The 26,870-nt window shown below is 42.8% G+C and overlaps 1 protein-coding gene across 1 annotated transcript in view; it reads right to left on the minus strand.

The window, feature by feature from the left end:
* Positions 1 to 468: 468 nt before the first annotated feature.
* ADARB1 (adenosine deaminase RNA specific B1) overlaps positions 469 to 26,870 on the minus strand; it is a 47,435-nt gene continuing 21,033 nt past the window's right edge. The window contains 7 exon segments of the mRNA XM_031063391.1: positions 469 to 6,442; positions 7,833 to 8,011; positions 13,195 to 13,376; positions 21,447 to 21,615; positions 22,215 to 22,363; positions 22,868 to 23,036; positions 24,816 to 24,930. Coding sequence (XP_030919251.1) covers positions 6,266 to 6,442; positions 7,833 to 8,011; positions 13,195 to 13,376; positions 21,447 to 21,615; positions 22,215 to 22,363; positions 22,868 to 23,036; positions 24,816 to 24,930 — 1,140 coding nt within the window. The 3' untranslated portion in view covers positions 469 to 6,265.

Raw genomic sequence — 26,870 nt, forward strand, 5'->3', positions numbered from 1 at the left:
TCTGAGCAGGATCCAAGGGTAGCACATTTGGACCAGACCTTCCTGCTCTGCTGGGACAGGTGCTGGTTGAAGGTGACCATCAGGTGTTTGGGCTCCTGCTGTCCCAGCACTGTGTGGGGAGCAGTGTGCCAAGCTGTCCCAAGCTGTGTCCCCTCCTTGGGCAGTGGCAGTGCTGGCACCCACAGGGCACAACAGCTCAGGGACCACCATGAGCAGGACCCAAACCCAAGGCAGACACGTGCTGGGGTGATAACCCTGGTGACCACTTGGGTTTTGGAGATCCCACTTGGCATTTGGGTGCAAAAGGCCAGTTTTAAAACACACCTCCCCTTTCCCATGCTCTTACCAGCTCTTCAGGACACAACCAAAACCACCACCTGAAGGACATGCCCAGTATCTTGTGACATTTCACTTATTGTTTTGCTGTCACTAGCAACACTGATATTAAAAAAAATAATGAAACTTAGCAATTATATAGCTCTTTATATTTTGAAATCTCTGTACAAACATTACTTAAACAAAGCAAGGTAGTATGCAAAACAGTCATTGCTTAAAATAATCGACCAAGGGGTTGTGCTTCAGCAGTGACACTGGGAGGAGGACAAGAATGCTGGAAGGAAAGTGACAAACCAGAGGTATAACAAGGTCTCCTCTTCAAATTTGGGGTTATGAATGGAGAAAGTGTCAAGGACGGTATCTGAAAGTGTTCTTTAATAACCTTACACCAGGTAGGTAAAGCTGATGTGTTTGCACTGTCACACAGGGAAGAGTAACTGCTTAATGCAAATAATATACAGCAATATTATACACAGGGATGTATAAATACATATTCACACACACACACATTGATCTTCAACTTGTTGAGGACATCTCAGCCAAACTGCAACAAAAATGATACTGGTATGATAGTGATGAAGATAATAAAAACATAAAAACACAGCGGTGACACCAACTGTGGAGCTTCCCCTCCAGAGAACAGGTATTACTTAAAGTGCTCTATCTGTTGAGGCTGGCTGTAAACACAGCTCTCAATTCCTCTCTTCTGGAATGACTGAAGAAAACAAAACACAGCTACCCACAAAACTCATTGCTGCAAACACAGATGCTGTTGGTGCTATTACCTGCCTATTCATTAACAGGGAGTGGGACAGGCCTTTGGCTGAAAGGTGCAGAAAAACACGGTACATTGACATGATCCAACAAGGAATGTGTGCCCTCCCTGGTCCCCACAGCCCTGCCAGCTCCAGGACTCCAGCCCCAGCTCAGTTCCTGCAGCCCCCTGATGGCTGGTTTGTATTATTCCCAGCTAGACAGAAGCTATGGAAAAGCAGTTTTATGGGAAGCCCTGTATGGGCTCGAGCACATGACACCAGTGCATGCACTCAGGGAAAACTGCCAGAGTTCATCCCCTTTTAGGAACAAACACCTGCCTAGGGATGAACCTCCCATCCTGCAGCCCCAAACACCAAGCCTGCCTGCCCAGAGACCCACACAACTTCTCCCATGGGGAATCAACCCAAAACTGCTGCAAATCCTCCAGCTGTTTGCACAAAGGAACAGCAGCAAGCCCAACGAGCCTCAGATGAACACACAAAAACCTCTGTGCCTCTGCTAGCTCTAGCCCCAGGATAAACATGACCTCCTCTTCCAACAGGAGCACACAAAGTCCAGGTGGAAACATTTAAGCTCAACTGAAAACACTTTGTATTAGAAAATAAATAAATAAATGGATAAAGGAACCCAACAAAAAGCAGGCAGTGATTCTGAGACAGAACAGTTATATTTTTTACATTTTATTTCTGTGGGGTTTTAGGTTTTAAATAACATTAGAGATTTTGGTTCTGACTCTACCTGAATTGCAGCTCTCCTTCCTTTTCAGTAAACTTTGGGATAATTTTCACAGTGGACAATTAATGATGATGAAATTGGAAAGAATTCAAAGTGCAGCTTCTCTGCAAGCATGAGCCTTCCAAACATTTATTTAAGGAATGGAAATAAAACTATTTTGAAAACCACTGATATCTAAAAAACTCAACATTTTAACTATGTGGTGACCATGACTAAGAAGATCTTAGAACACATTCTCAATTCCTAGCTGGTAATTTTTCTAAAACCAGAGCTTGGTTTCCAAAGGCAGCACTTCTCCACGACACAGGCTCTGCCTCATGCTCCCAAACACTCAGAACCAACAGCTTTAACTTGTGCACACTTGCACTGAGAGCACAGTGAGTTCTGGGGTGTTCCTTGGCTACACGCACTCTTGGACATCACAAAATCATGGAACGGTTTGGAAGAACCTTACAGCTCATTCAGTTTCAGCCCCCTGCCATGGACAGAGACATCTCTCACTGTCCCAGGTTGCTCCAAGCCCCATCCAATCTGACCTTGAACACTTTCAGGGATGGGGCAGCTTGTCTGGAAAGCCTGTGCCAGGGTCTCCCCACCCTCACAGGGAAAAAATTCTTCCCAATATCCAGCCAAAATCTAACCTCAATTAGCTTGTAGCCATGCCTGCTACCCTGTCACTCCAGGTGCTCCCCAGCTCTCTTGGAGCCCCTCTAGGCACTGGAGGGCTCTAAGGCCTCCCCAGAGGTTCTCTTTTGGTGAACAGGCCTGTCTCACCATATGCCACAGGAAATGTCACAGTGAGACAGCCACCACACACAGAGTATCACTACACAATATCAGAAAGCTTCAGAGTAACACCTCACCCCTTCAGAAGGCTTCAGGCACCTGCCCACACACAGCAACACCAGGGCACCTCAGCAGGCTGCAAGCATCTGCCCTTCTTGTTCTTCAGCCCAGCCTTTTATCCCCTCCTGTTGATGCACTGCACCTGTGTGCCCTCTGTTCCCTTTGGTGGTTGGTCAGTGCCCCTGGGCACTCCATGGCTGTTCCCTTCAATAGCATTCACCTGTCCTGCACAGCTGGAGCCAATTAGGGATGAGCCCCACCCCCAATCACCCCAAACTGTGCCTGCACCACAGCCCCACTCCCAATCACCCCAAACTGTGCCTACACAGACATTGCAGCTCTCCCAGCCTGTCTCCAGACCTGGACTGATGAGAAGCAACCCCAGTTCCCTAACCTTGAGCCTTTCAGCTGCTAGTTCTCTTAGATTTAGGGAACTGCACACAAAAACCTTCCATTCCAGAGCTACCTGTGCAGTAACCAGCCATGAAAAGATTCCTCCAAGACAAGGAGAAAATGGGAATTGCCAGCTGTACAGAAACCTCACTGCTGTAAATCTCTAAGGCAGCAGAGTCGCTGTTCCCATCACCAGCTGCTCCAGGGGCAGAGCCAGCTGGACATCCCCACTGCTAACAAGTTCCTACACAACATCACTCACACAATCAGTAAATAATCTACAGTTATTACCAGTCCTGAGTACAGCCATAAGCAAGATTTCAAGTGTTAACCTTTAGGCCCAGATTTTCTTAAAATGATCCTGCAGAACACATATATATTTATATATATATTTTTTTTTTTAAACATCTATATTTAAAATTATCTATTTATCTAACCTATAAAACTTTACTACAAGCCAGACTGCCATCTGGAGAAAAAAACACCTTAAATTCAATTTCAAGTATTCATCAACATTAAAGTTGTTACTCTAAGTCCTTTGAAGATCCTGAGACAAATACTCAATTATACTTATGTAAATATTCAATCAAAATAATTATATAAATATTCAATCAAATATAAGGGGGAAAAAAAATAAAAAGTAAAAGAATGGAAGCAGCTCCCAGAGCAGCAGTACAACCTCTCCCTGCGCAGCCCAGCTCCCACCTACCCAGCCCAGGATTTCCAGAGCTCTCAGCCTCCAAAAGCTGGTCTCCTACAAATTTTGGTAGCTGCCAGAGGCTGAGTTGTCTGATCTTTTTTGCAGCCACTTAAGATTATATACATTCTATACCTCCTTGCTCAGTGACACTGATTTCCAGGGAGCTCTCCCTACTTCCTTCCACTGTGAGCTGCACAAAAAGGAACAAGGGATTGAAGGAAGCCAAGCAGTTTTTATCGACTCCCAGAACACAGACATGGATTGCAGACAACCCTGGACAACTTCTTTTTAAAATCCCAGAATTACCAAGAAGAGAATTCTTCCTCACAAATAACCTGACACAACTCCTTTGTTGAAAGATTCTGGCATGGAACCTATTTCCATTATAGTTTAATGTTAATAGTTCATTCCAACAGCTAAAAAACTATGTCTATAATACTATTTAAATATTTTGTTCATATTTTTGACTTAATTTAAAAAAAATAGTTTGAACTACTACTTTCCTAGTCCTCAAAAAAATTCAGAGAGACGCCAACTTTTGAATGAATCCCTTAAAAATGTGTATTTCACCTGAGAGCAGTACTGACTCCAAGGAAACACACACAGCTTGACCACCTTTTCCTCTGAAAAAGAAACATGTTCAGACACCCAGCTACAGCCCCAAACAAACTTCTGCAGTGTGACCAAGACAAGGTCAGTGCCAAGACTGGTGCTTCAGAGCTTGCAGAATCTGACCACATGTAACTGAATTTCCTTTCTGTTTTGGAAGAGGTCAGTCTGCACCTTGGTTGGATGATGACTCCAAGAGCCCTGCTGGCCTGCAAAGACCACGGGAGTGCTCTCAGCTTTAACGAGAAGCTGACAGGGTGACTGAAACCACCACAAAGGTGAATTAACCCAGCCCTTCTATTGCAGCTTCCTGCCCCAGCATCTGGAAAAGGCAATAACCTCCAGAAGCAGCAATTCCCTGAGGGGACCCTGGGTCACAGCCTCTCTTGTCTTCCCAGAGGAATTCTTGCTGTTATCCACAGCACCACCCCAATGCACTGCCTGCACCTCAGTGTCTTCCTCCCAGGACATGAACCCAGAGACTCCAACTCATGCACAAGTGATTTTCAGGTCTGATCAGGTTTTGAAGCTGAACACAGGCTGCTACTCAAGCAGAAATGCCTCAGCATTCATGGTTGGCCAGAAGTGGGTTTACATCAAAGTCTTCAACACCCCAAGGACTTGCTGACCCCAGGGGTGCTGGGGCTGAGGTGCTCCTTCTACACAGCAGTTAATCAAACCTCAGTATCTCGCTTCTATCTTACTTTTTTACATAAAGCAGAAGTGTCCACACCTTCAGGAAAAACAGTTTTTTAAAAGAACAGTCAAAACAGATGGACACACATTTGAGAGCAACTTACCTAATGAGCTTCATGATGCCCATCACACATGTAAAGCCCCAAGGCAAAAGGGAATCTCAGACACAACAATTTGGCTGAAAGCAGATATAACTCACAGGAAATAAGTTTTAAGAATTGGTTTCTCTGTTACAAGAGTTTCTAGAGGAGAGCAATTAATACCCAACAAGTAGTCACTGGTTTTGGCAACTCAGGCTTGGTGCCCTTAAAATGAGCAGAGTTTTTTAAAGCTGTTACATTGCTGTTACAGTTAAGATTGTATTCAGATGAGTTCCTGGGATACACAAATCATCTACTTCTAAACAGGCTTCTGCATGTTATAGACTAAACTTCTTAACTTACAAATAATTATTTTGATGTTTCCAGTTTACAATGGTAAAAAAAATGAAGACTTCACAATGTGTATAAATGGGAGGTAAATGTATTTTTAAAAACAGAATAAAAAGCTGCATGTTAAAAACTGGCTCACAGACTAATAAATACATACATCAAAGACATGAAATTTTCAGCAGCTGGTTTTAAAGAGCAAGGAATTGGGAAAAAAACTAGCTGTCCAGACTCCATTCCGCTTCTGTGGTCTATGTACTAAAAATATCTGCAGTTGAAAAACAAGTTAACAGAGGAGTAGAATCAGCTTTGTCACCTATCTTCTTTTTTAAAAATTAAGCTACTTCCTAAAAGTGTGGTGTAAAACCTAGAGAAACTATTAATTTCTTCATGCACTTGATGACATTGAATTAAAAAAGAAATTATTTTAACCCAGAAAAAATGAGTCATTGTATACAGTAAGGACAGCCTTACTGCAAGTTTTCTACAGTAAAAGTATTTCTAGAAATACACCAGAAATTACTTTCCTATAACAAAATATACAATTATGTGTTGCATCATCATTGAGTTTCAATACTTAGGCAAAACAGAAACAGCTACTGTGAAGTTTCAAAAAAAACCCAAAGAAACCCAACTCCAAAGAGCAGAAAGATGTTTTGACGGTTGTGGAGATGCCAGAAAGCAACGCTGGACACCAGGAATCTCCAGAACAACTCCCCTTCCCAAGTGATGTGCAGTTTGTGAATCAGACTGTGAGAGAAAACTGATCCTGTTCTATGGGCTTCTCCACCCAGGCTCCAAGTCCTGCCTTCAGGAATGCTTTAAACAAACACTCTTTAGCAGTTTGATACTCCGTGGCTCCTTGCTTGGTGTCGTGGTACAGGTTGGGCTTGGGGATCTTGGAGCGCAAGCTGGAGGAAAGCTGTGGGGTTCAGAGACAAGAGAAGGAGAGAGACAAGGCCCCATTAGGCCAAAGAGTACCAGTGTGACTGAGTTATTTAAACAGCTAATATTAAAACAAGGTAAGGATCCATCAAACAAAACGTTGAGGCCAAAAAGCCACAGGCATACTTACTGGAAGTTTTCTTTCTGAGAGTAAAGAGTGAAACCTCAGCAGTGAAAATGGGATTATCCTTCCAAATAAATTAAAATGCAAAGGCAAGCTCAAAGGAGACAGTATCATTTGCTTACTCAGCTATAAACCAAGGAATATGTATTTTGGACCAGACAGCATCACATTAAAAAGTAAGTTAACAAACACATTGCTCTTCTCCATTACTGCATGGAGCAGCAGCAACCTGGCCTCAAGCTGCACCAGGGGAGGTTTAGATAAGATATTAGGGAAAAAATTTTCACTGAAAGGGTTGTAAAGCATTGGAACAGGCTGCCCAGGGAAGCAGTGGGGTCACCATCCCTGGAAATGTTCCAACAGCATGTGAATGTGGTGCTAGAGGGCATGGTGTAACGTGAACATGGTGGTGGTGAGGCGTTGATGGCTGGACTTGACCATCTTAAGGGTCTTTTCCAGCCTTAATGATTCTGTGGCTCAGCTTGAAACAAGCTGAGATACTAGAGAATTCATTAGATATTAGGGAATTAGATATTAGGGAATTCATTAGATATTAGGGAAAACACAAGGCTCAGCTTAAAACAGGCTGAGATATTAGAGAATTCATTAGATATTAGAGAATTAGATATTAGGGAATTAGATATTAGGGATTTCATTAGATATTATGGGAAAAAATTTACTGAAAGGGTTGTAAAGTATTGGAACAGGCTGCCCAGGGAAGTGGTGGATTCACCATCCCTGGGGATGTGGTGCTAGAGGGCATGGTTTAATGTGAACATGGTGGTGGAGCTGTGTTGATGGCTGGACTTGACCATCTTAAGGGTCCTTCCCAGCCTTAATGATTCTGTGGCTCTAACACGAGGCTCAGCTTAAAACAGGCTGACATACTAGGGAATTCATTAGATATTAGAGAATTAGATATTAGGGGTTTCATTAGATAGTAGGGGAAAAAAACTTCACTGAAAGAGTTGTAAAGCACTGGAAGAGGCTTTACAGTGGGTTCACTTTCCCTGGAAATCTGCAAACAATGTGTGGATGTGGTGCTAGAGGGCACGGTTTTACGTGAACACGGTGATGGGGCTGCGTTGATGGCTGGACTTGACAATCTTAAGGGTCTTTCCCAGCCTTAATGATTCTGTGGCTCTAAGATGAGGCTCAAACAGCTTAAAGCAGGCTGAGGAAGTGTTTTGTGAGTGCAGCAAGCCCATGCAGGTGTTCCCCTCAGCCCTGAGCAGGGCCGTACCTTGGCGTGGATGCGCATCCAGCGGCTGTAGAAGGCGTGCTTGCAGAGGCGCGACGCGCGCCCCATCTCGTCCTTGCCCGTGGTAGCATTAATGACCTCCAGGCCTGAGTCTCCCACCGTCCAGTTCACACTGAAGTTCGGGGCTTTCCCTGGCTGACGGGCCTCTGCGTTGCTGATACCTGAAAGAAAAGCGATGTTTAATGATGATAATGAATACAAATGCTTGCCTTTTGCTTTTGTGTTGGAGGGTGAACAGTCTTAGAAGCAGGTCTTTTTATTTTGAGGGCTCTCTCCTGCAGATTTCTCACCCACTCACAGAGTGACATCTCACTATCATTCTGGCTAAAGTGGTCTCTAGTTCTGTCCCTCCCAGCAGGGCAAGTGTGCACCTCTGGAGAAAGCAGCCTCCTTGGCAGAGGGGGTCATGGAGAGCTCTGTGGCAGGAGTTCATGGGGTTCACCTCATTCCAAATAACTATGAACCCTGCAAGTGTTCATGGCCAGGTTGGATGGGGCTTGGAGCAACCTGAGATAGTGGAAGGGAGTGGAATGAGATGGGCTTTACAGTCCCTTCCAACACAAACCATCCTGTGATTCTATTGAAAGCGAGCCCCATGCTCAGCACCCTCCACAAAGCCACAACTGGCAGACATTTGGGTTTTCCAGCACAAATCCACTGTGTTCCAGCTGACTCCCTACTCCACAGGCCCAGTGCTGCACACTGAGCCCAGAGACAGAGAACCACAGGACTCCCAACAGGACTCAAATCACTTTGCTCAGGTGTTAAAATATGTGACACCTTCCAACTGTGGCTCTACCTGCAGGGATGGAGAAGCAAAGCCACCACAATCCAACTCAAGTGCAAATCCAGTCTGGCTGCCTGCCCAGGGCAGGATTTATTCCTCCAACACCCTGGTGCCCAAAGATGGACTGTACACAATGAAAGTCACAGCAGCTGCCGCCATGCATGTGTGACTCCTCAGACATTGCAGGGCTGGCCAAACTCTATTTGACGTCTCAGTCACCTCACCAGGAGAGAACAAAGCACCAGGGCAATTTGTTCTTTCTAGTAAATATAAATCCCATTTTTACTTTAAGGCAACTCCCACCAAGAACCGATTTCACTGTTAGGCCAGGTCCTACACTTAATAACATCTAAAGAACTTGTGGAAATTGAACATAAGGAACACAGCAGGATGCATTTCTGGCTGATATCTGGAACACAATCCAATAAAGCTGGGCACCTGGGAGCAGGACTGGCTCACCTGGCTCAGTCTCATGACACCTCTGGCCCAGCACTGAGAGTGGGCAAGGTCAGAATGTCCCAGCAAAATTCAGTTTGCTTCCTATCATCAATTCCTCATTTAATAAACAAAGAAACCCTTTGAAATATAAATCACTGAAGCTTTTGTATTTTTAGCATAGGTTTGGATCAATCTTGTCACTATGACTGATAAGAAATAATTAACTGAATAATAACAGAAAATAACCTACGATTCCCCATTTTCTTAAAATATAAGCTGAAAAATAATGAGAATTGGCACAAAAGTTGGTTTTACCAAAAGTACTGAGGCAAAAGTGCTAAGAAATTGATGCCACATGGCAATTTTTTGTCTTTTTTTCCTTTAATGACATCTATGCTACTACCTTTTCTTTCATTCCACACACTATTAAACAAGTACAGGGATCAGACAGAGGTCATCAAGTACTCCAAAACACTTGTGATATCACAACCAGTCCCACAAGCAAATCAAATAAAGATGACAAAGCTGAACATCCAGCATGCACTACATCTCTACTGCAATTATATGATTCTACTCCTTGGTTTTTGATGAATTAATTTTTTTTTAAAACCACCAAAACCAACCCAGATTTAGAATATCAAATAGATTTAATTAACAACAACCCATTCAGCTGCTTAATTGTAAGCAAGAACGTGGAGAGATGTCAAAGGAGTCCCTGATGGTGGATCAGAAGTAGCAGGGGCAGGGAATAAAGGTCATCCCAAAATTAAAGCATTTGATAAAACTTTACGTGGGTCCTATCTTCCCCCTCAAAATCTAGACATGAATATAGCACAATATGCTGAGATTGGAAACAGAAAAGAAATTTAGGCTAGAAAGCCAAATATTTTACTCTTCTTTGAAAACTAATAGAACTAAATCTATTTAGAGAACGTTGCTCAGAACTTATTGTTGACTATTATTACAAAGGGATATAATAAACAAAAGCAAAGGTCACAGCTCTTTGTGCCACTGCTTATATAAATAATAAAGTTTGACAGTGCTTTGAGGAGAGAGCTAAAACAAGCTTCATGAAAAAGGACACAGACAGCTGAAAAACACCAATGTGAACAGGAGGATAAGGTACCAAGGGAACAGGCAAATAAAAAAAAAAATCACCAGAAGTTCTGCTGGATTTATTTTTGTCTACCCTAAAAACAAATTCACTAACATTTGGATAAAGATGATCTCTTTGGGAAGAGTGAACACAACTGGAGAGCCTCCAGCTCAGGGCAGACCTGGGATGTGGAGGGGAAGAAAACAAAGGTAGGATCATTGATGACACTAAATTATTTTTAAACAGCAGTAACAGGAGCAAGAGCAAAAAGTGGTAGAAAAAACCTCCCATACTGCGTGTCTAGGCAATAAAAAGGCAGATGAAATTCCTTACAGATGAATGTAAAGCTACACATATTTGGAAAAAAACCAAAGCAACCTTGCACAAGGAGTGCTGGACTTGGAGCTCTCTATTAGCATTCAGGAATGAGATTTTAGTTTCTAACATTCAGTTCTACCAAAAGGTCAGGTCAGTCACCAACAGTAACCAAAGTGAAGGTCAGGAATTATCAGTGAAGGATCAGGGAAGTGATCAGAATATATGCCACTACATGGACAAGTATTGCTGCTTTACCCTGAATATCAGGTATTGCCCTGGTCTCACTAGCACAAAAATTATCACAAAAATGTGAAAGGGTCTCTGTGCAAGAAACAACAAAGTAAACTAAGACACTTCAGCTTGCAAAAACCAGGATTTATGTAGGGAGGAATACCTGAGAGGTACAGAAAAGTGAGTGTCGTGACAACTGCTTATGGCCTGGATCTCACAGAGCACTCAGGAACACCCAGTTGAGGAAATTAGCAGAAAGGAAGTTCCTCTGCACAAACCTTGGCACATTCCACAGTTCTCCTTACCCACGGAGGCTGTGGATGGCAAAAAGTTGAAAGCATTTAAAAAAATGGAACCAGGAATGAACAACCGAAAGATGTGTTAAGGATTTCTAAACACAAAGATCTCAGTACCTGACTCAGACTTCAGCCCAGGTGAACTCCTGCATGCCCACCTCCCACAGTGGCTCCCCCCTCAAAAAGAGTTTGTGCAGGTCACTCTGCAGATGGGCAACTTGATATTGGCTGATTTATCCAAGCACCCTCACTCTGACTGAGAAATCTTTTTTTTTTTCAGATTATTCTACAAATTTACAAGATTCAAACTTGTCTTCTCTTCAAGCCACCTCTCAGGGAGAGCTCAACTGCCCTCAAAAGCTGGATCCTGCAACCAAGGCTTCCAAGAGTCAGCGTAGGGGGGAGTTTTCTATGAACAGACAGATTTCCTGCATCCCTCAGCTGAAAAACACCTGCTCTGGTATGCCTGCTCCCCACTGGAATTGAATATATGGGGATGTGTTAGTGGTGGACAGGGCAGTGCTGGGCTCATGGCTGGATTAGATGATCTTGGGGTCTTTTACAACCTTAATGATTCTATGATTCAATCTGCTGCCAAAAGGGCTAAGTAAAAAGTCTTATAAACAAAGAAAGATGATGAAAGACAATTTTTAGCAGTACAAACAGTATCTCAAAATAATTTTGACTTAATGCAGGTGCCCCAGCAGACATTAAATTTGCTTTATTAGAGGAAGAAAACCTGTTTTTACAGTGCTCTCTCAGCTAAACAGGCAGGACAGTGGAGCAACACAGGTGTTTCTGTTCTAGTTCATCCCCCTGGTGGAAATAAATCTCAGAGGGGCGTGTGTGTGTGTGTGAGATACAAGAAAGAACACAACTGGAGACAGGTATTTCTGCCATGCTTCTCCTAGGTAAGAGTACACTGAAAAAAATGTGAATCCAAGAGCACATGGGCAGCTACACAAATGTCCCAGCTGCATCTAACAGCAGAGGTCAGAAAATCAGACCTCAAGACTGAACCAGTAACAGAAAATACATCAACACAGTTCTCAGCCCAAGCTCCTAAAGCAGCTTTCTGTACATTTTTGAGATGTGTATTTTTGTGAAAACTCCACAGCTGAGAACATTTCCAGACTCTCTCTGCTGCACAGCAAGTCCTGGCTCAACTGTTTAAACAGATGGTTCTCTTTCATGGGAAATAGATGATAGCACCATTGCAGAAAGATGATTTTCAAGAAGACAAGGTACTGTTACATGCTGTGAAAAGGATAACAAAAATGCTTCTCACCCTGCCACAATCCTGCTGTCTTGAAGGACTGATAAAATTCCCCAAAATCAGGCAGAAACAGTCTACAGATCAGCTATTATGCCTATAAAATTATTAGATATTTGGTACAGAGTGTTGCTAATATAAGGACAAATACATTACTTAACATTTTTATACATCCTAGTTCAGGGAGTCCTTATTACCTTTCTTACCTAAAGAACTACTCATTATTCACAATGCTCTTTTCCCCACTCCCTCCCTAAATCTTTTTTAAAAATTCATGTCAAACTTTAAACATGCTTTAAAATTATGAGCTGCTTTTTCTTCCCTGGAAAATAAAGACATGCCAAAAGCTAATCTCTACAGAACAAAGCAATAAACACAGTGAGTGAGAGGGAGGATGAGATTTCACTTTTAAAGCTTTCAGAGCATTACTGCAACAAGCCATTTTAGAATTTAAGACAGGTGAGGTGTTATCTCTGTCCATTCTGAGTTGATTATTGACCTAAAGATTGTGAATCAAGTTGGCACACTGAGAGGTGAAGGGACCACTCAACAAAAATGTGCAGTGCAAGAGAAGTGACAGTGAGTGCTAACACACTATTCCACAGGTGGGAGGAGATTTCCCTAAGCCTTCAACTCTCCTCACATCTCCCTGGGCACGCTCCAGACAGGCACGGTGTGAAAACTCACCCCAAGTTTCATCCCCCAGCTCTTTCCAACTTTTAAAGGTCCTTGCTATGGTATTTCTGACTGGGTGTCTGTATTATGTTTGGACCACAGCTTCTCTATTGCAAGCAGCAAGCAGTTCACTCACAGCACACAGTTTGCAAGGTTTTGAGAACTACAAAATCACAATGCTACTGGAACAGACTTAGTTACCGGCACGGCCTTCTCCATTAGATACTTGCCACTAAGTAAAGGTCTGTTGAGTGTATAAAGAGGTGGTAGATCTTCTATCTCTGCTATCCTCTGGTAAACGGCTCTGGATAGATGATCCCCATGATATAAACTCCCCAAGATGATGCTAGAGAAGTAAATTGGCTCCACAAAGAGGCTAAGTAAGGCTCCTTGAATACCCAATACGTTCCACCTAAGAGGGAGGGAAAAACAAAACAAAACAAAAAACAAAAAAACACTTTCTTTTTAATGAAACAAGTAACATCTGCCAGACATAACAGCAGTTAATCACAATGGACCAGACTTTCAACCCTTCCTCCTGACTAGCACATGACTATGGTAGCACAAGCTGTAACACCTGCCACAATTTCAGAGATCAGCTTAGGGAATACTCAGTGTTATCCTGAGTAAAATGACTAAAACAGGAGCACTCTGTAACTTGTAGCCCTGCTAACATGCCTGGTGATGCATTATCCAGCACTCTATTGCCAGAGATGGACAGGATCACTCAATGGGAGAAAGCCAAACTGTGAGGTTCTCCACCAGAAACAGCAGCTCATACCTGCAGAAGACACCTGGCAGGGAGAAGAGCATCCTTCCCAGAGCACAAGAAGGATTCTCTGCAAGACCTCCACACCTCACTACCACAAGGAAAGGCCTGTCCTTCAACCCTGGCCCAACTGGCCACACCCTGCTGACAGAAAGGGCATGAGCACTGGCCTTTGAGCAGGGACAAAACTGACTATGAAAACTGAAAACACACAAAGAATGCATACAGTCCTTGCTCCCTTTAGCTGCTTCAGAGATTCCAAACATAAATCCCTGTTTGAGCACTGTGATTTACACTGGATCAGGTCTGGTGGCAGGGATACAGAATGCCTAGGAGTAAAATCCTGATTGTGATTTTTTTTTTAATTGTGCTCATTTGATAAAGTTTCTGCTCTCAATGTCTCTGTAACTGTCACACAAAATACTCTGGAAAACCTCAACATCTCCTGCAGAGTATTTTCACTGCCTTGCTCTGAGAAATACTGAGGCACTGTGAAAATACCATATTTCAGTCTTGGAATCTCAGAATGGTTTGGCTTGGAAGGGACCTTAAACATGATCTAGTTTTAAACCCTGCCACGGGCAGGGACACCTTCCACTACCCCAGGTTGCTTCAAGCCCTGTCCAACCTGGAGCTGGAGTCCAACTGCAAAGCCAGACACAAGCAGCAGGAAAAGTTTCCTTTGGTGCTTGGATAAAAGAGAGGAGCACAGAATGGTTGTCCTTGTTAAAAAGCCCATGCTACAGCAGGTTGCAAGGTTCTCCAAGGAAACCAGGGAATTCAGATGCTGCTGACAGTGTTTCCTGCAGCTTGTGCTGGGCAGGATACACATCAGCATCTTTTTAGGCTAGGAACTCCACATCAGAACTGTTCCACTACTGCAATAACTGAACTAAACTTCAAGACTTGCAACATGCTTCCTTTTTTTAATATCAAAATGGTAGAACAAAGATTATAATCCAAAGAAACTATTTCTTTGCATATCTTTAGTGATGATGAAAATGGAGGCAATGTGCATTAATTTACCCACCCATCATTAAAAAACCTGGCCTTAATTAGTGAATAAAAATACTGTGCTAATATAGGAGGTGTATTTTACATGGAGTAAAGGCATATTTTTTATAAGACTGAGAACACAATCAGCAACCAAGAGTCAGAGTGAAGATATATCAAGTGAAAATTGTGGCTTCCCAGGACCAATATGCCTTTCTGACTGCTACAGACACAGGTAATACTATGGAAGAAACATCTGGAAAGAGAATTCAAGACTGAGCATTGCAAAGACAAGGCACACCCCATTTTACATTACAAGATCAGTGCTCAAGTGATGATAGACATTTTAAAATAGGCCAAAGCACTCCTCTGGCAAGCCCTTACTCCCTAAATAAACCCTCAGCCAGACCCTTTTCCTTACTTCTGACTTCAGTGTTTCCAGAGCTCGTGTTTTGCTGCTTCCTCCCACAGCTGGTGACCTTCTGTGGTGCAGAAATGAAAGCTGACATTTCCCTTATGAAGTTCTGATAAGAGGAGGATGAGGAGTGAGGAGAGCTGAGCAAGGCTCTGCAGAGAGGACTGTATGAACTGATGTTCTATATGAACTGTATGAACTGCTTTTCTGGGCTGTGCTGAGTCCCCTCTGGCCCCCCAGCACACACTCGTGCTGGGCTCAGAGCAGTGGGCTGTGCAGGCACTGCAGAAACCACTCACACAACCAAAACTCTTCACATTCAGTAGGCAGGGTTGGGTGGTGGTTAGGTTTAGAAAACTAGCTTTAAATTTCATAGTTATAATAGAAAAACATCTACTTCTCTACAGAAATGTATTCTTGTATCAGGAACTGGTTATAGTGCAGAGACAAACATGAAACCCAAAAGAATCACATAATCACTAGGGCTGGAAAAGCCCTCTAAAATCATCAAGTCCAACCACTAACCCTGTCCAGCACCATCCTGTTCAGCACTGTTCCCAGGTGCCACACCCACACACCTTTTGGACACTTCCAGGGACACTCCACCACTTCCCTAGGCAGCCTGTTCCAGTGCCTGGCCAAACTTTTCCCCAATATCCAACCTGAACCTCACCTGGCACAGCTTGAGGCCATTTCCTCTGGTCCTGTCCCTTGAGACCAACCCTCAGCTAACTCTGCCCTCCCACCAGGGAGCTGTGGAGAGCAAGGAGGTCACCCCTGAGCCTCCTTTCCTTCAGGCTGAGCTCCTCAGATCCCTCAGCCTCTCCCTGGCAGATTTATGGTTGTGTTCTGCAGATCACAGCAGAGTGAAAGCAAGGACTGCATGGAGACTTTCTCCTTGTTCCTTTTTTATCCTGTACTTCTGTCAAACAGTAATATCTCACTTCCATCAGCATGTACACTCCAACAACTTTTATGAATATAAACTGAGAAGGAACCACCACCACACATCAGTTTTCAAAAGGCCACAGGCATCACCTCCAGAAGTGGTAAAACTGCCTCATCCTCCAGCTTACAAACACAGACTGTCAGAACTCACACCAACAACTGCTGCCAAAATAGCATTAACCTTTACTAAAAGCAACATTTCTTTTGAAATTAAGGGGCCAAATGCTGTATTTCACTACAAACCATGCAGTGCAGAGCAGAAAAAGCAAAATGCACTGCAGAAAACTTCAAGTCAGCGTTGTCTTTCCAGGGGAGCATTTAAACAATTGAACTTTTTTTTTCTTCACATTAAAAATAGCATCAGAAAATAGTTAAGTAAGTGAAGTGACCTAAGTCTAGCTTACAAACCCAAACCTGGGTGCTAAAGAATGAGCATGAGCAGAACACAGGAACGCTGCAGATACTGAAATGCCTAAAGTAAGGCATGTAAAACAGAGAGTTACAGATGGGAAAGAACACCCAGGACAACAGGCAGGGAAACTCTCCCAATGTAAACCTTCTCACTGGAAACACCTGCAATGCTTGTCTAAAGTAAGCAAAAAAAACTGTCTTATGACAGTATTTAACATATTCTGAGTGTTCTGGTTTTAAGTTACTACAAGAATTTTCTCTGACAACCTTCAAAAACTTTACCTTAAAGACATTTAAAGTGCAAGTTCTTAGATTGGTATAAATAGCCACAAGATTTACATTCAAACTGCTAACATTTAAACAGAGGTGTCCTGATCTGAGCTGGGGGTACAGTTAACTGTGATTCCTTCACTGCTGGAGTAGAAGGACAGTGCTGGGAAATGCTCCTTCAAACCAGTACATCCCAGCACCTTTACAGGCTCATCCCCAGCCTGGACCTTTGCAGATCAATGCACATGGGCTGTGTTCAACTCCTGTCCATTTACACAGAGGACACTCTGTGTACTGTGCTCACCTGATGCCTTATAGATGAGCACCTCAGTGGGAAAAATCTGAATTTTATAAATTTGCCACACTCACTGGTTTTCTTATTCTGTATGTACTGCTCTATATCTTGTTCATAACAGTCTGGAGGATGGATGCACTTCCTCAACCTTTCTGCTGTTCTTAAGCACACTGCACTAAAAAAAGAGGATGGAGAAAGCAGAGACTGACACCAAATTAAGAGGAGTCCTCTCCTCCTTGCTATGTTGGACCACCATCTGCTCAGGGGTATCTACAGTGGGTTCCTAAAAGGTCTGCGGATTTCTTCATGAAATGCAGCTGATTTCACAGCTCTTGACACATGAGAAGGTAAGCAAAATTTAACTCTCAGCAACCCTTTCACAGCGTGCTGGCAGCACCTCTTGCCAAAAATAAAACCAGTTAAAAATAAATGTGCCAGGTAAAAACTCTCCTCTGAACTTTCCAAATGCAAAATGTACAGAAATTCTGTTATTCACATTATTTTAGAGAAAATGCACAATTGAGGGAGGCCTAACAGGAGGTAAGTCATACAATTTGATGTTAATATCAAACATCTTCGTTAATAATTTTCGTGCACAGAGCAGGATAGGGCAGGGGAGTCACTATGTGTGACCCACAATGGTGTCCAGTGGAACTGGTGCCAAAATCCGTCTCAGGAAAGTAAGAGTCTCCTGCCACTACTCAAACAAGGCAACACCTGACAAGTGTTTACAGTTCAAAGAACTTCTCATATCAATATTATTTATAAACAAAAACTACCATGAGGAAATTAAAATTATTTTGTTGGCACTTCATTTATCACAAGTTTTTACTTGCAACTGATGGCATGTGAAAGAAGGTGTCACTGTGGAGATGTAGCACTATCCCAGAAACCACTTCTGATTCTGGTATGCAGAATTTTAAACCTGACTTCTCTTTGTCTCCTAAAGACATTAATTCTCTGTGACCACTCCTCTTCAAGAGCCACAGTTGTAAACAGGCAGCAGTATCTTCACAAGGAGTGAGAACATCTTCTAAATCACGGGGCTGGGTCAGCAGCCCACACTATAAACCACAAGTGCAGGAAGTCTCTGGCCTTTGACAGCAGCTCTTCTCACAACACCATTTCAGATTTGCAGCTACAGACATCAAAGTTTCCCCCTTGTAGCTGCACAGAGGCAGGCAACCACACAGCTCTGACTTGTCCCAGCTTTTTTGGCATTGCCTGGATTTGCTGCCTGTATGTTGTTGGAGACTGAAATGTTATAGTTTATGATTTCAACATCTTCACGAAGGACCTTTGCCTATTACAGCAAAACTGTATAAAAGCTGCAGAGAAAACCACCAAAGCCCTGAATGGGGTCCTGGAGTGCATGTTGATAAGATAGTGACTCAGGTCTGGGTTGGGGGATGAAGAATACATCCAGAGAGGGATCAAGCTTAGCACCTTGTGGGTGGAGAGCACAGCCCTGAGGCTATCAGCTGCCAGGCTGGCACAGACCCTGCACCAAAGGGTGCAGGGAGGAGAGGTTTTGGCTGTGTGCTGAAAAAGCCTCTGCTCAGAGGCAGTAATGCCATCCTCTGCTGTGCAGAGCTCAGCTGTGGAGCCCTTCACCCCAGGAGAAGCTGCAGGACAGCTAAGGAGGTGTTATGGTCCATCAAAGGTCCCCCAAAAGGGTCCCCAGACCCTACACATGCTGCAACACATCCAGAGTCCTGCAAGGCACAGTGTCCGACTGGCCCTCTGCAAGGAGGCACGTGGGCATTCCCACCTGCCCAAAACTTAGTCACCCACTGCATCCTACACTTTTCAGGGCTGCAGGGGACCCTCACGACCAAGACCAGATGGAAGGGAGCAACGAGGCATCACTGGGACCCTCAGAAGGGTGACACTCCTACCTAACCCCTGTCACTCTCCCCCTGTCCTCCTACCCCCCATACACACTTCTTTCTCTATTTCTTTCTTTCCTCTTTCTTTCTCATTGCCTCTTTTACTATTAAATAAAATATATCAATTTTTTGGCACCAAGATCTAACCTCTTTTCATTCTAATCACGTTTTTTGGGTATTTTTTGAACATTCAAAGTTCTGTCCCTTTTATACCCGGAGACTTATTTTTCTTTGTTCTTCTTGGTTCAAACCAGATTGTAACATACGTGAGCTTAGCTGAGAGGTTCCATAATGGTACACCTTGGGTAGTCATTTCTCACCACCTGCCCTCAGGTACTTCACCTAAGTGCCACAAAGCCACCACTCAAAGGCTGGAAACAGCAACTTGGATTATCCAGATAATCCACAGAGATGAGGCACTTCAGACACAAGTGGTTTGATACAACTGCAATCCCACACCCCAAATTCATCCACATCTTTCCCAGGCTGTGACTTGTGAACCTCTGGGAAAGCTCAGTGGAAATTCCTGGGTCTGAGGCATTCTGGAGGACTGATTGCTGGACACTACAGAGCAAGGCATTCTTTCAAATATCAGTGGACAAAACTTGTCAGGGCAACGTAAAAAAAAAAAAAAAAAAGAAAATTTGGACCTCCTTACCCGTCATACCCTCTTGGTTCTGTGTCAAGGGGTTCTATTTGCTTCCTTCAGTGGCACAAACAAAATTATTGCCATTAGCCCCAAGGAGAGGTGACAGCTAGCTATGGAAGCGAGAGATGGATTCTGTTCTGCATCACACAAAATCAACAAAAGAGTCAAATGTGTTCCAGCCCAACAACTGGCTTTTTTTTATATATTTGCAATGACAATGGGATAAAAGAACATGGTTGGGAAAAGCCCCTGGCATGAAACCTGGGGATTTATTTCATGAATTTTACTGAAAATATTATAAAAGAAGCCAAAATGTCATTTTTGTAGAATTACCTTTCCCCAGCTGCCTGTCCTAGCTTCTGAAAGGCCCTACTCATTTAAGTTAGGGGTATTTAAACTAAAATAAAAATGTCTTTGCTCAGTAGAGATGATGATTACTTGAGACAAGACCAAAGGAACAAAGCCATTATATAACCTTCCTCCTCTATTTTTCATTTGGCATATGCAGTTCACAAGAATAGTTCCAACTTAATATCTTTATTAAACTTTAAATCAGGCTAACGGTGACTTGAGAAAACAGCAGAGCTCTTTTAATTAAAACATATATAGCATACATATCAGTGAAAATAACTAAAGTATCATCAGCTGAAAAATTTGCCACTTCTCATCTACTTTGCAAGAGCACAAAAGCTGCAAACATGCAGACTCATTTAAAAAAATTATGATGTTGCAACTCTCCCATCCTTCCAATGCTTGTTAAAGAACACCACTGCTGATTTTTTTTGTCCATTTATGATTTTGAAAACAAACAACAAAAATCTTTCAATCTTTGTCAAAAAGAACAAAGGAATTTGGAAAAATTCCAAAAAGGAATATGATGAAATATAAATTAAAATATTGTTCCGGAAAAAATATTTAATTTCAATAAAAGATTTAAACTATAATTAAAATTTTAGATTAAGAACTAAAAGTGCCCATCAATTAGAATTTTTTTAACAGGGACACTTTTCACCATAAAAATAATACAAATCTAAACTATGCAGGGAAAATGTAGGAATCTTTAATATCATGAAATGGTTTGGGTTGGAAGGGACTTTAAAGCTTGTCCTCTTCCATCCTTGTGGATGGGCAGGGACAGTTTCAACTAGACCAGGATGCCCCATCCAACCTGACTTGGAACATTTCCAATGATGGGGCAAGGGCATATATCAGAGGAAGCTACCCAAATATAAGTAATGCAACAGATTTATTGTACTGTTTTCCTAATGCTATACTACTTTAGGGGAAAAAAAGTCTAAAACATTCCTCTGCTGTTCCCCAGTGACAGAAATACAAAACAAAGCTGTCATGACTTGATGTGGCTGGAATGGTACAGAGTGACTACACCCTGCCTCTGACACCAATTGCAGGTGAACAATCAGAGCTTTATCACAGGGGTGACAGCCACCCTCACACTATGTCCAAGCAGTGAGATAAGCCCATGAATTCCCTGCACATTCACTGTGGGTACCATGCACGCCTCCTCTCTCGAAGGAACCACAGGATGGTTTTGGATTGGAAGGACCTTAAAGATTTATCTTATTCCACCCCTCTGCCACGGGCAGGGACACCTTCCACTAGTCCAGGCTGCTCCAAGCCTCATCCAGCCTTGGCCTTGAACACTTCCAGGGATGGGGCAGCCACAGCTTCTCTGAGCACCCTGTGCCAGGGCCTCAGCACCCTCACAGGGAAGAATTTCTTTCCAGTATCCCACCCAACCCAGCCCTGCTTCAGCTTAAGGCCATTTCCCCTTGCCCCATGCCCTCCCCTCCAGCAATAACATCTGAACCATTCAGAGTCTCACCTGGCTATCTTGTCACTGCAGGACATGGTGAGCAGCCTCTCCCCTTGCAGTACCCCATCCCAGGTCTGGATGGTGGTGGTGGAGCGCACAGGGATGGTTCCTTCCCCAGACTCGATTTTGGTCCGGAGCTGTCCTCTGGCTTTGCGGTTTGGATGTCTGTCCCCTTGGTCTGAAGGACAAAAAACACTGAGGATCAGCTGAGGAACCTTCTCAAAGGGTTTTACATTAGAATCACAGTAAGAAGGACTGACTTAAGGTATACTGCTGGCTTGCATCACAGTTCCTACTGCTCTTGGCAACTCAGCTACAGCATCAGACACCTCTCACAAATACTGCCTTCCAAAACACACCTGCAGTTAAACCAAGCTTTCACCAAAGGAGCAGTAGGAAGCAGGCAGCTCTTGAGCTCTGTTCTGTGTGTTACAGAGTTAAAATGAAGTTAATGGGCAGACTGTGGAACGGGCAAGCAGAGAACTGCTGTTAAAGGATGGAAACAGGGAAAGGGGATGGTTAGTTCTGTAGGAATACTTGCTGACTCACTGGCTTATCTCAGTTAGCATCAGCCTCTTCAAGACCACAGGGCTCATCACTCTATACTGAACTTCTACCACAGAGGAAGAACAGCTCAGATTTTTTGGAAGAGATCTTTGTCTAACACACTTCTATGCTAAAAGGAAAGAAGACACCTAGATTTTAACCATGCTGCTTGTACATGCCCCAAGAACAATTTAAGCTCCCTTGGGTGGAAGAGGAGGACTGCTGCCATACCCTCTTGTGCTGCCTCATGGGGTGAGAAAATCCGAGCATCACCACAAGGAGATGTGCTGATATAGAGATGGAACTGCACATTCTCCTTCAGCTTAAACCCGCCTTGCTCTGACCTGATGAAAATGGATTTTTGCTGATCTTCTTTATTGCTGAAACAGAGAAGAAAGCTGGAGTTAAAACTGACATTAACATGGAAATAGGCATAAGCTGAGCAGACTTAACAGGCATTAAAAACAAACACAGGATGGCTGAAATTTCTGTAATATAAATCTAACAGTTGTGACAATTAACTAAATTAAAGGACCATCGAGACAGGAAACAAAGAGTCTGTGGCAATCCCAGATGTCAAGAGCTTTGAGGCACTTGAAACATCAGCAACCTTTAGCCCACTTCATATTATTTTGATTTATACATTTACAGCTTACAAAATGATTGCCAATTATTTTCCCTGTCCTCCCCTCTCATGACTGACACCTCACTGAATACATGTTTTGTTCTACTCAAACTTCAGGGCAAAGGGCACGAGTTCTAAATTCAACATCCTAATGCAACAGGACAAGTGCTTTACACTGAAATAATGAAGAGAGATGCTTTCCACAGACACTTTTTCAGCTCTGTGGGATCAGTTCATCATCTTTTTCCCTCCAGCTTACCTTAGGTAAAGCTCAAGTTGTGTGTACAGAAACTTCAGCAGACACCGTCGAGCTATGATTTCTGCATGGCAATCATTTAATGCAAGACCCCGATCACTCATGTATTCACCATTGATGCATTTTGTTCCTGTAGAAACACTTATTACCAGGGCATCTTTCACATCTGTACCTGCAAAACAAAATTTCAGGAAGGAGATGCAATTAACAAGACAAAAAATGCACAGAGTGATCTTCTTGCAGAACCCAAACAAGGCTCTTTTTTTTGGTTGTTTGCTTCTTTTAAAAAAATAAATGTTTTTTCTTCTGATAATTTATTTAAAACAAAAGCTTCACTCAGCCATACCTCCCTGCACCAGCACCATCAGTATTTCTTATGAGAACTATTTTTTTCACATTGGAGCTCAGACAAGTTAAAAATTGAAAACCTGCAGGTAGAAAGTGCTGCTTCAAGAAGAATAATTAAAGCCTGAGATCCAAAGTGCTTTTTTTCCTGAGATTCAGGCAGCCAGCAACTTTCATCTGTACCTTCTGGTCACCTATGCAGATATTCACAGCCACTTGAGAAATCTGAAGGGCATTGGTTTATTAAAGCAGCAAAATGTTATGGAAGGGTATTGAGCCAAATACAGGAAAGGTAAGACTAGGGGGGAAAGAAATTTAAATGCTTAAATCACTGTGAAGATTACCAATATAATGTGTAGTTCTTAGTATGAAACCATTCAATGCAAAGGTATGTTGGGTGGGTGTTTTCTGAGCAGAGAACTGTCTTTATCACTCAAAAAACCCAGCTGAATTAAGGACTAAGAAAGATGGGTCAAAATGCCACTTAGCAAAACACTCAGGGGTAAAAAAAAGCCCAACAATTTAAATGAACCTGAGGCCAGCTGGGCCCTCCTGCCCACAGGGCCAGAGGAGAAGCACCAAGCTGTACCACAAGGCTGTGCCATGGGGTTATTTAATTCCAGGTGTTCCCCAGACACGTATTCATGGCAAGATATTTTCTTATTCTGTGTAAAGCTATTTCTTCAGTTCATCAAAAGGCATCCACATGTTTAGTTAAGTCTTAATTCTTTGGCTCATGACTCTTGTTGGAATTGCACATACAGGGCTGTAAATAGCATAAAAACCTGTTAAATGTCACAGAACACAAATATCACAAAATAAAACAAACAAAACTACAGCATGCTCCTCGTGTATTTGGGGCTAAAAAAGTGTTATTAGCAGATGGAGGTCTGGCTGTTGCTCAAAAGACCTTGAGGAGCATCAAGCCTTCCCAAACCTCCCAACAGCCTCCGTGAGTGGCAGGGCCAAGAGATCAGGAGGGGACACAGCTGGGACAGCCTCAAAATGAACATTACACCAAGGGTTCATGTGGATTGAAGACCAAGAGAAACCTTAATGTGAGGAAAATCAGCAGCAGCATGGTCATAGATGAGTTTAGGGCAGAACTTCACTGTTCTGGGTGATTTGGACAAGCAGAGATCTCGTGTCAGCCACGACACCACTGCTGACAAGTGCACACCCCTGCCATCTGCCAAAACATAAACTGCTCTCTTCAGATATTTTTACTAAAATGACTAACATAGAGCACTAAGAATAAAATGTAGCAAGAATAACAAAGGGCAAAATCTTAAAACCTTGAAAAGAAGCGTAATTCTTACATAATGTGCCCAACCCAGGAATACCGATTGGGAATTTTATTTATTTTCCCAATTTTGTGAGCTACTCGGATGTCTCAGGCAGAGAACAGGAACTCTGCAGAAAAAGTATTTGCAGGTCTAATTTTCCTGTAAGTACCTGAGATTTAATTACTATATTTAGTCCACCTTCAAGATTAAACAGTAAAAATACAATTCAATACTGCTTGACTGAAAAGAGCTCGTTTACAAGATGCAAACAGAGCTCTCATATTTAAGCATTCAAGAAACTACTTTTTTTTTAAATTTACCTGTTGTCATGACAATTCCAGCAAGGACTTTTCGACGTGCATGTGGAGATGAGAAATTTTCTGTCAAATCACTGAATTTATCTACAACCAAGCGTGCAACAGCATCAGCTAACACCTGTAGGACCACACAGAAACGCACATTAAAAAAATACAAAAATAATTTTAAAATTACAGGAGCAAATGAAGTGAGTTTTTATTGTTCACTTTAAAAATTGACATTAAGGTGTCCCTTGCAAGTGGAAGCAGAGGTTTCAGTGCTCCATGTCTACCAAAACAAGGTCAGACAGTGCTAAGCAAAGCACTGAAGCACCTAATGCCCATGATCCTGATGAACATTTGAGGCTTGGGAGAACAACTGGATAGACAGATAAGTCTATCCTCTCATGCTCAAACCTCAAAACACATCATTTCAGTATCCTCAACATTGAACCTGACAATAAGATTGAAATAAAAATCCATGCCCCTCAAATGAACCTTTTATAACAATCTAATTCCTTATCTAACTATTATATAAATAAGGACAATTTTGTTTTCAACCCTAGTTTAATGCTTCCTATTTTTACAAGACCTCTACAAAGTTAGGAATAGAAAATATCAGTGTATAACCCCAAATAAGCTATCTCCAAATTCGGAAAGATTTGTGTCTTTCAGGAAAACTTGAACTTTAAGTCAGGCTGTAAGTGGGGCTAACTTCCAAAAGGAAGGAAAACTTGGAAATAGTAGTCCTGCTTCTGTTGACAGACAATCCAGTTCAGCACTGCAGCTAATCTCACCTGCTGTTTTCAAGGCAACTGGAACTGTAACTGCTAGGAAAAATGAGTCAAGACCAAATTCTTGTATTTTCAATTGAAAAGAAGCTGAAGCCAAGGCAACCATGTGTTGATAACCAGCAGTCTCTGAGATGTTCTAGGTGTGCACACCTGGCCCACTGATTCATGTGCCACAAAGACACAGGTATTGTGTCACACCCACCAGTGCCATTCAGATGTTGAGTGAGGCACTGGAACAGAGAAGCTGTGGCTGCCCCACTGCTGGAATTGCTCCAGGCCAGGCTGGACAGGGCTTGGAGCAACCTGGTCTGGTGGAAAGTGTCTCTGCCCATGGCAGGGGGTGGGACTGGATGAGCTTTAAGGTCCCATCCAACCCAAACCATTCTACGATACAGATGTGTTAGATGCCCAAAGGGAAAAAGGAAAAAGAAAAAAACAAAATAGAAAAAAAAGAGAAGAAAAAGGTTTGAAGACCACCAGCCCCATTCTCCCCCCCATTTCCTTAACAAGGCTCATGAGAACCAACCAGCCTAGAAATGCTGTGGACACGCTCTCAGTGTTAACTTGCTTTTGGAAAAGCTTTAGCAGCCAAGAAATAACTAAAGCTTGGGTGTCATTATAGAGCTCAGCAGCTCTCACCAGAGCCTGACAGAAAACAATGACCAGCAGTCAGGTCCCAGCTGCACCAGCCTCATCCATGTTTTGCAATTGCTCAACTTGTGGAATCAGATGACTCCTGACACTGCAAACACCAATTTTCTTGAAACATTTGAATGGGCTGCAACTCAGAAACTCCATATATTTTTCAGGAACACAATTTAGCTCAAAGGTGACAAATATGTCTGGTCAGGCACTGATTTTCCAACACAGTCTTTTTGTTGCTGGACCCAAAATGGGGTTAGTCCATGTTCTGCCAGCGCCACAACCACACAGCTAAAATCTGCATTTAATTGTCCTAGTACTTACCTAATGCAGAAAGCTGAACTTTAAGGTAAACGCACAAAAGAAAAGGCAAATAACTGAGTGGGTTTTAATCACCCTGGTCTTAGAAATGGAAAATTAATACACAGAAGGCTTAAATTATTAAGCTTCCTGCAGCCATGAGGGCAGATCACTATATAGCCAAGGCACAGATTGCCCATTGCAGTGTTCTATCCCTAGTCTCACTGTGTAGTGATGGATACTTGCTTCCCAGTTGCAAGTTTCATGCTCTCACTTCTGTAATCCACATATTTTCTGCTCTACCCTACACTGTGATGTGCTGGACAGCACAGAGCAAAATCCT

Source organism: Geospiza fortis, unplaced genomic scaffold, assembly GCF_000277835.1.
Source record: "Geospiza fortis unplaced genomic scaffold, GeoFor_1.0 scaffold390, whole genome shotgun sequence".
NCBI lineage: Eukaryota > Metazoa > Chordata > Aves > Passeriformes > Thraupidae > Geospiza > Geospiza fortis.